General features: G+C 34.1%; 2 protein-coding genes across 7 annotated transcripts; one reads left to right on the top strand and one right to left on the bottom strand.

The window, feature by feature from the left end:
- Positions 1-778: 778 nt before the first annotated feature.
- Positions 779-8456, top strand: LOC111302735 (uncharacterized). 6 transcript variants are annotated; one of them, XR_016327134.1, is made up of 11 exons: positions 1136-1261; positions 2714-2788; positions 2883-3605; positions 4879-4974; positions 5056-5139; positions 5512-5595; positions 5953-6187; positions 6290-6450; positions 7308-7586; positions 7669-7850; positions 8196-8456. XR_016327134.1 is itself a non-coding variant. In XM_089742808.1 (9 exons), the coding sequence occupies exons 1-9, from the start codon at positions 899-901 to the stop codon at positions 7717-7719; spliced, it is 2076 nt and encodes a 691-aa protein (XP_089598934.1). In that variant the 5' UTR covers positions 779-898; the 3' UTR covers positions 7720-8140. The 6 variants fall into 6 exon arrangements, 2 of the variants coding, with proteins under 2 accessions (XP_089598934.1, XP_089598935.1); XR_016327132.1 differs by lacking the exon at positions 2714-2788 and having other exon boundaries at positions 779-1261; XR_016327135.1 differs by lacking the exon at positions 5512-5595 and having other exon boundaries at positions 1138-1261.
- Positions 8457-8964: 508 nt separating this feature from the next.
- On the bottom strand, positions 8965-11240 carry LOC111302736 (chaperonin-like RbcX protein 2, chloroplastic). Its single transcript, XM_022898515.2, has 5 exons — positions 10560-11240; positions 10053-10144; positions 9802-9859; positions 9421-9486; positions 8965-9309 (listed from the first exon to the last, which is right to left on the bottom strand). Exons 1-5 carry the CDS (start codon positions 10905-10907, stop codon positions 9187-9189), a joined length of 687 nt encoding a protein of 228 aa, XP_022754250.1. The 5' UTR covers positions 10908-11240; the 3' UTR covers positions 8965-9186.

Here is an 11240-nt window from a genome sequence, read left to right as displayed (position 1 = left end):
CAATAAATACCTATCATATACTTTCTCTGAGTCAACAAATATCATTTGTGGATTTTTTTTCTTGATCGAAAACCCTCAATTGGTGAATTACTTTGTTGTTGAGTGTTTTAACATAAACCCAAATTGATTTTCAAAAATTATAATCTCGTGTCGCAACTTATATTCAATTACTTTTTTTTTAATTTTATTCATAATTACAACCTATATTTAATTATTCTCTCTCAAAGTTTCATCAATAATTCGAGCATTAGAGTACTCTTCCTCCAAATGCAAACTAATTAAAACAAATTGAGCATTAGAGTCTTCTTCCTCCAAATGCAAATTTAAACTAATTAAGTGTTTGTTGGAAGACAAACCCTAGAAGGCAATTATCCTAACCTTTGCACTACAAACGCAAGTTTATCCTTAAATGATAATAACTTTATATACTAGTAAAAATAAGATATTGTAAGTATATATTTAAATGAGTTAATAGGGTATTAGCTTTATGAAAAAAAAGAAGCCTTAGAATTTTAAAGTCAAAGTTCAAGTCTTATTATATATGACTTTAGTTTTCTAATTATGCTATAGTTTGATTATTATTAAAACTTCTAAAAAATATATATTTAGATGAAATTAATAAGTAAATAATTATTCAAGCTTATCCATTGATCCGTATACGTGTAAATAGATGGAAAATACGAAAAATTTTTGTTCCGAACTCATGTGTTTCTAAAAATTAAAATAAAAAACGGAAATTTTGGTTGAAATTAAGTTGACCGAGTTTAAGCTAAACCTTAACCAAAAAAAAAAACGAAGCAGCAAAAGACCATTCAAAATCCTCCAAACATTTCGTTTCTCCTAAAATAGATTTTACAGCTCCGTGGGGCTCGCCACCGCCATCGCCACCTCCACCGTCATGCCTAGCGCCACTGTCAACAACCACAGACCGAGAGAGCTCCTCTCGCTGTTGGCCTCCGCCGATCCAGAGATCAAGGTCAGGGCCCTTCGCGAGGTTAAAAACCAAATAATCGGGAATCGTACCAAGAAGCTTTCCTTCCTCAAGATCGGCGCCGTCCCCGCCGTCTCAGGCATTCTAGCCGATTCAGTCGATAACGTCATTGACAGCAACTGCAACAACGATAATATTAATAACATTCTGGTCCAGTCAGCCGCGGCTCTCGGTAGCTTCGCTTGTGGCTTCGACGCCGGAGTCCATGCCGTGGTCGATGCGGGCGCCTTCCCTAATCTCTTTCGGCTTCTCGGAAGTTCTAATGAGAAGGTGATTATTATCTATCCTTTTTAATCTTAAATAGTAAAATTTTGCATCGGACAGGGAAATTGGTAGAAAAGTGAGCATAAGAGATTTCGAAATTTGGAAATTGTATCTAATTTCATCTTGTATCTCTTTATTTGATCCATTTATGTTTTGTTAACTTATTTGAGTTATTAAAAAAAAGATTTGATTTTTTTGTAATTTGGTATTGTGGTCTATTTCGTATTGAGAAATTTTGAAGACAGAAAAAAGGGAAGAGAAATTGGAATTTAGATTTAATGTTTTTGTTTTAAATTGTATAAGCATATTTAGGTCATGTTTGGTGTATATGATGATAAATAGGATAGAATGATAATCATCCTATATTATGTTTAGTTTGTATCTAAATGAAAGGATATGATTACAAGGAGGATTACTCATCCTCTTAGTATAGGATAATTCAATCATCCCAAAGTGAAGAGGATTATTTTTAATCCATAGGATTAAACTTACATGTCCTATTATACCTTTAAAATTACATCGATAATTTAAATTGTATAACTTTAAGGAAGGATAATTTTGACCAATAAATAAATTATCCTATTTTAATCCTCGCACATATCAAACACAAGATAGGATGACATTATTTAATCTAATCTTATTCATAATATCATCTTATCTTATCATATCTTGTGTACCAAACACATCCTTAGTTTATTAAACTAAATGAGGATAATTGTACTGTTTGCTCAATTAAGATGCTAAGGTCGCTGCCAAATTTCTTTGTACTTTTTCAATTTGCTGTTTCTTTTAAGATATCAGAAATGGTGGTAAAAGTAGTGCTGTAACGCCAATGAATATTTTTGTGTCAAAAATGTCATACAATAACCGACCATATGGAGATATGGGAGTAATTTAGTGTTTTGGAAAAAGTTTCTAGCATTCTTTATCAATTTGCTTAAAAAAAATTTTAAGTCCTAAGATTTTTGATAGATAAGATTAAGATTAATTGCATACCGGATTGTCAAAAAGGAGGCTACATTGTTTATTACTGTAACTATAACTAGTAACTGTCTACTTAGCTAAGCCATCTCAATTTTGAATTTCATGAGACTGCATATGGCAATCGTTTTTTTTTTTTTTTCCGTTCAATTCCAATTCATATAGAACTGTAGCTGTTTTTATTGTCTCCATAGACAACCTTTCGGGAGTTCTGGTATTCTTTCATACAGTCTACACTAGTTTCATTCATCTTAAACCATATGAAACAAGTTTCATTAACTTAACAATGGTTGGTAACACTTTGGAGTACTTGCTGTCCTTTGATGTTTTTTCTCACTGCAAAGATCAACGCTTGTTTTGTTCAAAGAATCTTCCAGATCTCTAAGATGCTTTCCATAGAGTTTCTATTTGTGAATCTGCTGCAGCATCACTGCTCCTGAGGTTGTGGGTGATCTGTTGTCTCTCTTTCTATGGCAGATTTGAGACTTTCAGAAAGATTCTTTATCCCTGTTGACCTTTTCAAATAATATCATCATGTAATGCATTTAGAAAGTGAGAACTCTAGTTTTAAGCTTGTCTTGAGCTTTCTATTCCTTTTTTGCGTATCTCTTCTTTTTGATAACTTCTATGGCTTTTCTTTCTTCAGGTAGTAGATGCTGGTGCTCGTGCCCTTAGAATGATTTATCAATCAAAATTGGCCCCAAAGTATGATTTTCTTCAACAGAAAAACATGGAGTTCCTTATCTCACTACTGAATAGCAATAATGAAAATGTTAATGGACTTGGTGCAAGTATAATTACTCACTCTTGTGAGACAAGTTTAGAGCAGAAAGCGTTGTTTGATGCTGGTATTTTAAGGAAGCTGAATGGCCTTCTTGAAGGTGGTTCTTTAAGTCAGAGAGATGCTAGTTTAGAGTCTTTAGCTACAATATTTAAGAATAATCCTGAAATTATTTCGAAATTTTCTGGACCTGAAATTGGAAGACCTTTGAGTTCTGTTATTGATTTAGCAAAGGACAGGTACCCCCGAACAAGGTTGCTAGCGTGCATGTGCTTGATTGTCATAAGGAACACTTCTCCCCTCTTCTTGCAAGATATAGGGATCAAAACTAAATTAATACATATTTTGCTTGAGCTTCTTGATGATTCTGGTCAAGTTGGAGATGAGGCTCCTTTTGCTTTTTCCAGTTTAATTGCACAAAAGGAGGATCTTCAAGAACTAGCTCTTGAGGCAAATGCTATTGATAAACTACTTCACCACTTACAAAAAGGCTCATTGCATCCCAGACGTTATGAGGGAATATTGCTTGCATTAGCTGATATGTGCTCAAAGATGGAGAGTTGCAGGTCTAAGTTCCTCTCATTGCAGGTTTGTTTTTCATAGAGTACATTAACATGCACAGTTAATTGTTTTTAGTTTCATCTTTACCTTTTGATTGTCGCATATCCAGAAAAGAACTAAACACACTGAATCTGTTTTAATTAGTGACAAAATAGTAAAATATACAGCGTAGGAGTTGCAGAGAAAAATGGGATAGAGATCTGATATCTATTGGAAGAATTACATGGGCCTTCTTTTGGTTATACTATTTTACTCCTTTAGGCATAAACTGCTAGTTTTGTCTCTATTAATAGTATAATAGTCAGTATTAAACATAACAAAGTTAACCGCCTCACCCTCAACAGACGCGCAAAAATGAATTCTGTATAATATCTTGTTTTCTGCAAGTTACTACTTGAAATATATTATTAAGGTCAGAGATAATGTCCTCTTCCTTTTTACTTTGGTGGATTTTCCCATATCGCGAATGTTCCCAGACGCTATTCTCTTGCATGTAGATAGGTAAAGTTGTAAAGCAGGATAAATAGAAAGCCTGCTTGAAAAGCTATCCTTGCCGCAAGAAGGCATAGTTGCAGGCATCATCTCTACAGACTTATGCTCAGTGGAAAGTTTCAGGGGTAGGCGTCATGCCTTGGCTACTTTTTCAGCCACCAGTTGCTTCATCACCATTAAGGTGATGGTGCTGGTAATGACCTGCTCTTAGTATTGAAATAGATTTTCACCACTTGCATTGTGCCTAAACTGAAGCAAAAATGCACAAATGCCTGCTGTTGCTTCTTGAAGGGCTAAAGGTTCTTTATCCTCATGCTGTTTAACTGAACTTTCCAATCTTGGAGAGTGGATCACAGGGCACTAATTGACTAGTAAAGGCCTATTGGTCCTGCCTTTGCTGGGACAACAAAGAAACGCCTAAGTGCCAAAACAGCATTTACTGCAATTTTACAAAAAATATTTATCCCTAGAAATCTTCCATGTCTATCTGATGTATTTAAGGAGACCCTTAAGTAGATCTCACCTGACAATCAGACAATTCGAGATTTCATTTTCTATGTTGTGGTTATTCTATATTTTTCAGCGTAAAGTTATAAATTAGATTACAAAGCTTCTTAGTATGTCTGTTGTGTTCCCTTGAACGCTTGAAGCAAATGTTATGATAATTTTCTTTAAAGGAATTATTGTCTCAAGCATTTTTTCTGTAATTTTCTTTAAAGACACTTTCTGAAGCAAATCTTATTGGAGATTCTTATTTGTGTGAATCTTCAACTACATTGAAGTTTCTAATATTTTCTCATAATTATAGGTGTTGAATTTGGTAACTGATGCACTAACTGACGATAGTGCTGATGTACGCACTGCAGCTTGTATATGTTTGAAAAGTGTCACTCGATCAATCAAGGTTTGTAATGCGATAACAATTTTTTGCAGTATTTTGTTTTGATTTTTATGTGCTAATATAGCTGATGAAATACCAATTCAGAATTTGAGTGCAGGTTACTTTATGGATGAAGTTATTGTGATTCCTTTGGTTCGGCTTTTTCTTGACCCTTCAACTTCTGTCCAGGTAATCATGCTGTTAAATTTCAAATTTGCATAATTGGTAGGTAATATCTACTTTGTATGGTCAAAACGCAAAACAGAAAGAATTGCAGGAGTTTCATTTCAATGTTTCAGTTGTCATTTGATTTCAAGCAAATTTTGCTTTCCTAATTTCTTCCTTAATATTTGTGGCTCTGACATCTCTGAGCAGACAAAGACAGTTAAATCTAAAACATATTATTGAGTTCAACTGTGTTAGGTTAGCCTAATTTAAATATATATATATATATTTTGGATTTTAACCAAATTTCATGAAATTATAATGGAATTTACTTAAATTTATTTCCTTGATTCATTCTTTTTTTTTTACTTTGATTTTGTCTGGTTTTGTGACCAGTTTTGGCTTACCATATTAATGAGCAGGCGATTTAGGTGGCGGCAGAAGCCAGAAAGACCTCATGCTTTCCCCTTGCTAGATGCTGTATGGGTTGTGAATATGCTGGTTCCTGTTTTCTTTTTCGCATTTTAGTTTTATTAAAACTTATCAAGGTGCATTTTGGTATCAACAGAAGTCAATATTTTGGAAATATTGTAAAGTTTGGAAGCTGTTAACTTTTGACCTGAAAGGCTGCTTTAACCTTTGCTATATGCTTGTATTCTGTTTTTTTATCAACTTAAGATTAATCATTAAGAAAACAAATTATACGAGATTTACTTTATATTAATTGTCCAGCAATTATGTTGTCTATAGGTTACATGTCAATCCACCTAGTTCCAACCGATATCATAGCTTATGGGGTGGATGTTAAAACTGTCTATTAAATCCCTTTGTTTCCAGGTCGCTGCACTCGGTGCTGTCAGCAACATAGTGGTTGATTTTACAACACGTAAATCTATTTTTGTACAATGTGGAGGGATGAAGCAGCTGGTTCAGTTGGCAAAGTCGATGGAATCGGCTGTCAGGTCAAATGCTTTGTGGGCTTTGAAGAACTTTGTATTCCTATCAGACAACAGGTTGAAAGAAAGTGTTTTCTCAGAACTCACTGCATGCTTATTAGCAAGCCTTATCTGTGGTAATAAGATTTATCTACTTACAATCCCTCACATTGTTTTTTAGATTAGGTGCTGATGTGAGTTCAAATCAAGGTGCTGCTTAATATGCATTTACATTGCAGATCCAGAGCCTTCTGTGCAAGAGCAAGCTTTGGCCCTTGTTCGTAATCTAATTGATGGATGTATAAACTCAATTGAGTTTGCATTTGCTGAAGATGGTCTTATATTAGCGGCCATTGGAAGACAATTACAGAGTGCTTCAAAAGCTGAGATAGGGATACAGGTTTGGATTCAAGGAAAATAATGAGTTAGAGAGCAGTTATTGTTTGAATAGCAACAAAATGCAACAACAACATATATAGCATTCAATTGTTTAAAATTTAAATTTTGAAATTGCTTTTAAAGTTGGATTGAAGATCTCACAACTTGCATCCGTGTTTGGAATGAAGATGTCATATTTAATTGTTCTGCATCCTTAACCGGGAGAAAGTTCTTTTACTGGCATTCAAGATCTACATCCTTCAGTGATGCCCTTTTCATGAGTCAAATCATTTATGCTATTCTGATTTTGGGAAATACATTGAAAAGTTGCCATTAGGAGAGAAATTTTGCAAACTTGATAGTTGGCTAGTTGGATGTGACAAGTTGCCTGAACTTGTACCTGATATTATTTTATTTGCTTAATGATTGGAAAGGTCATTCTGTTATAGTATATTTTTTTTAATTTGTGTAAGTTCTTTCTAATAAATTTTGAATCAGCATATAAGCCAATGTATATCATCAAGGAATTCATTATATATGTTAGGTTTCAAGGACTTGTTTTTTATCTATTGAAGTATGGTTTGTATTCACCTAAATAAGCTAATTATAATTGTGGTTATTTGTCTTCTTGACTTCTTTTTGTTCAAGGCAGCAACTGTAAAAAATTCTAGCAAGTATCTTTCAAGGATTTGATATGGTTTCTATATGTACTTCTGTCACAGTGTGTCAAAATCAAAAGTTTAAGGATTTTAGAGGTCATAGATACATATTTTCACAATTGAAATAAAAAGAACAAAAATAAATAATAAAACCATGATTTTATAGTGCATTAATTGTATTTTTCCCTTTTTAGCGTATGATGAATTCTTTGCCATGTAGGGAATGTATGCACTGTGCAATGTGGCGAGTGGGAATGAGTTTCACAAGGAAGCCGTAATGCACCAACTCTTTCCACTAATGGATGACAAGAATCAATCTTTTATGATGAAGTTTTTGCAGAGTAATGATAACCAGCTACGCGCAGTAACTGTCTGGGCAATATTAAATCTTACTTGTCCATTAAGTCCTGGCGCATCTGGCCGTCTTGAAAAACTGCGCAATGCTGGGATATTTTCTCAAATGAAGAATATGGTTAATGATCCATGTGTTGATGTTAAGGTCATTATCATTTTATTTTTAGAATTTGTTTTTCATTCACTTCACTTTCCTGGTTGACCTAACATGAATATTTGTGGTACAGCTACGTGTGAGAACAGTGCTAGGGCAATCTATGGCTTTTGGGAACAATTAAAGATGTCCCTGTTCATTCATTACCTGAACAGAAAAAGCAAAGGGATTTTGAGGCAGTTTTGTTTTTCAGTCTTCACCCCATCTTTTTGTAAGATATTCCCAAGGCTTTCTCCTCTGGCTTGCAACAAAATGGTGAGTTTTTAGTTTATGTTTGATTGGTTTAGTTGGTTATGGTCATATTACTGGACTTTGCCAAGTGCTTCATCATAAAAGCCGGTTGATAATTAACGAAATTATGGCGTCTAAATTCCTGAGCTCCAGTTCCAAATATCAAAGGTCAAATTGGATAAAGTTCCCGTTTGGAGGAACATTTCAACTTGGAAAAATTTTCAGATTGTTTTGAAGTCAAATATATCTCTGATTACCAATGGTTGTATCGGATATACAAATTATTCAATTCATGGCTAAAACTTTCTCTTTTATATGCTTTTTGCTTTCAGTTCTTATTATTATCCTCTTTTTTTTTTTTTTTTCCAGTTGGAGCAGTGTGGGAGCCTTATTGTTTTCGGGATCAACTCCCACTTCACCTCAAATTATTGCATTATAGTGATACATACATTTTGGGTTGATATTTTGTGTATGTATCAATTGAGCATTGTACATGTAACAGTGTAACCATGAGAAGTTGTAGATATTTCATGTCAAATTAGTGTATCACTCTAATGAAAAAGCTTTGTTGTTTTCTGCTGCAAAAAAATTGCTCCAACCTATACTTAAGAAGGCTGCTATTTGACCAAAGTGTTACACTCTTTTTAAGTTTTTTTGAAAGCTTAATATATTACTGGATAGTGAATCAAAATTTTGAGCCTGTTACTAGATATTTAAATAAGGGGTGGTATTTTTTCTTTACTTTTTTTGAGTAAAAAAATATATATTTGGTAGTTGTTATTTTGCAGTCAAGACAGGATTCAATCCCTAAGTCTTAAGTACCAATAAAAATAAGAACAAAATAACAATGTTGTATCTAATTACCGCAGTTAAGAAGAAAAGGTGTTTTAGGGGTGGGAAGGTCCCCAGACACTTGGTTTCATCAAAGGCGTCGAACTTTTGAGATTCATCATAACCTGATCTTGCAAATGAAAAATGACTAATTGTCTTTTAGATTTCATTAGAATCATTGACCTCCTAACTCGAACAACCCTTTGGACAAAAATTTGGCTAAATCATGAATGAGGTCATGCATGACAAAGTGCTTTCTATTGCTACTTGATTGCTGGAAAAATGCATGATAAAGTGCTTCAGTTACTTCCTTTAGAACCATCTGAAATGATTGGTAGTACTTAATTATATAAGATTTATAATAAACAGTGTTCAGCAATGCCTATTAGCTGGGTGAAAAAAATATAAAGTAACAACATTCATTGGGACCAAACTTGTTGATTCTACGGAAAGGATACCTAAGGCTAATAACAAGAAGAGAAGAAAGAAAAGGTGAAAAAGCAAAAAAATCAGATAGAGTTGCATCCACTCAGCCAATCTTCTCTGCGTTCGTATCATCAGAGGGCCAAACCACAGTCTCCATGAGCCTTTCGCGCATCAATTCCAAGTTCTCATCAGAAATCTCTTTGTATATTTGAGCATGGTCACATTTCTGTACCAACAAAACAGACAGGGTCAACAGATATGTATTTCCGTACTTTTCCTGCATCATATGTTAAAGAAACAATCAAGTAAACCTTTATGCTGAGAGATTTTTCATTACCTTAACCCATTTCCCATACAAATGAAGCCTTGTTATCATCACTCTTTCAGCAAGCTCTTGCTTCTCCTGCCATTGCCAAAGATGAATGAATAAACGCAATGTCTTTTTCTAACATTTTACATCAAATACACAGTTCTACATAATGTTAGTTGATATCTAGTTATAGGTTGCACTTGTAGTTCTGTCATTAGAAGGGCCAAGAAAGAGAAAAAAAAAAAATCTCAATTTTCAGGTTCTGCACCATTTAGATTTCCCAGACCGGAGAAGCTTGCTGTCTTAAGCTAGTTAAGTTTGAATTTGTTCTTATTGTCCAAAAGAGAAAAGATTCTTGAAATACGTTCTCTAGGAGAAAGAATAAAGAAGAAAAGACTCTTTAACTACCTTCCCAAGGACGCGTATGAAACGCTTGCCATCACTGGGCTTATTTGTTGCAACAAACCTGCCAAAATGAAGAGTGAAGCAGGACTTAATAGAAGAAACATCGCAACAATTTGATTAGACATGCAGCTTTCGTTATGTCCACATTCTGTTAAAACTGTACCCAAGCTCAGATATGTTTTCAGAATAAGATTCATTAATAAATAAATCTTTAGACTTAGTTACTTCTATAGCACCAGAGAGATGCCACTTACTGATAGAACCATGTATATTGTGGTGGATTCATCTCATAGAGCTGATGAAGAACAGTCCTCACTGCTTTATATGTGAAATAGTTGAGTAATTGCTGCAGGAAGCAAATCATAGTCAATAAAGTAGTCAATAGTTGAGCAATTGCTTTGTATCCTAACATAAGAGATATGCAATCTGGACTGAAAATTATTTAAAAAAAAAAAAATCTTGAGTAACTTAATCCAAAATTTTCCAATGAGGTCTTGCCTCAATAATAAGACATAGGCCTAGAATCAATAAGTCTCAGGTTCAAGTTCCACATTATGTTAATTAGTTTTTACAAGCCATTGCTGGTCTGTGTTTATTGTTGTTTATTGGTTTTTTTTTTCCTCAAGAAGTACCAATATCTAATTACACTATATATACATGTTAAAAATAGTTTAATCATGATTATAATTTCTACTTGTAAAAAGGAAAACATATAGAAATTAATGCAAAAGTCTAACTTTGAAGAGGTTACTACATCTCACCGTTTTAACATCCTCAAAACTGTCTTCATACTGCCCTCCTAAATTGTTGAAAACTACAAGCCTCCGGTCCTTACGCTGCATCTTCTTTGAACTCTTATTCACAATACCTGGAATCATTTTGGATGACAACCTACTATGACGCCATGAATCTACAAAAGAGCTGCCTAACTCCAATATGGACCCTGGCCTTGCCGCCGTATGTTTTCTTTTTATTGAATTCCTCCGCAAGACCAATAAGCCACCACTTTTGAGGTTCATGTTGGTCGATGGCAATGCATCCAAGCACAAACATGGACCAGTGTGAGAGTCCATAACCGATGAACCCACCACAGATAAAGCCCCCACCATATTTCTTGGTGAAGTTGAGCTTAAAACAACAACAGTTAAAAACTTCAAAAAAAAAAAAAAAACCAATAAACTGATCAGGGTTTTGCTTTTGTTATTTTTATAATAATTGGAAGGTGTAATTCAAGAAAATAAAAAGATACCAACTAAAGAAAATGATGACTATGGTAGTTGGTATCAAAGGAAATGAGAGTTTGAAGAGTTCAGTCAAAGATTCATGAACAAGGAAATAGGAGAATGGGAAAAAAAAGGAAATGAAAAGTCCTGTTGGTGCAAAGGAAAGGTGAGAAGAATGTGGTGTTTTTGAAAGGGCAGGTGAAGCTTGAACCAGAAAGT

This window comes from Durio zibethinus, chromosome 13, assembly GCF_047325235.1.
Source record: "Durio zibethinus cultivar Kanyao isolate XHJ-2024 chromosome 13, ASM4732523v1, whole genome shotgun sequence".
Taxonomy (NCBI): Eukaryota; Viridiplantae; Streptophyta; class Magnoliopsida; order Malvales; family Malvaceae; genus Durio; species Durio zibethinus.
Note: the sequence above shows the minus strand (reverse complement) of the source record. Positions and strands in the feature narration are given on the sequence as shown.

What these genes read in the sequence shown, in the direction of transcription:
- LOC111302735 (XM_089742808.1), top strand. Translation starts at nt 899, where the DNA reads ATGCCTAGCGCCACTGTCAACAACCACAGACCGAGAGAGCTCCTCTCG. An exon ending in ACCCTTCAACTTCTGTCCAG is followed by an intron (nt 5,140 to 5,511) that starts GTAATCATGCTG and finishes TTTTGTGACCAG; the next exon opens with TTTTGGCTTACCATATTAAT. An exon ending in CTTTCCCCTTGCTAGATGCT is followed by an intron (nt 5,596 to 5,952) that starts GTATGGGTTGTG and finishes CTTTGTTTCCAG; the next exon opens with GTCGCTGCACTCGGTGCTGT.
- LOC111302736 (XM_022898515.2), bottom strand. Translation starts at nt 10,907, where the DNA reads ATGGTGGGGGCTTTATCTGTGGTGGGTTCATCGGTTATGGACTCTCAC. An exon ending in GTTTTGAGGATGTTAAAACG is followed by an intron (nt 10,145 to 10,559) that starts GTGAGATGTAGT and finishes TGCTTCCTGCAG; the next exon opens with CAATTACTCAACTATTTCAC. An exon ending in TCATACGCGTCCTTGGGAAG is followed by an intron (nt 9,487 to 9,801) that starts GTAGTTAAAGAG and finishes TGGCAATGGCAG; the next exon opens with GAGAAGCAAGAGCTTGCTGA.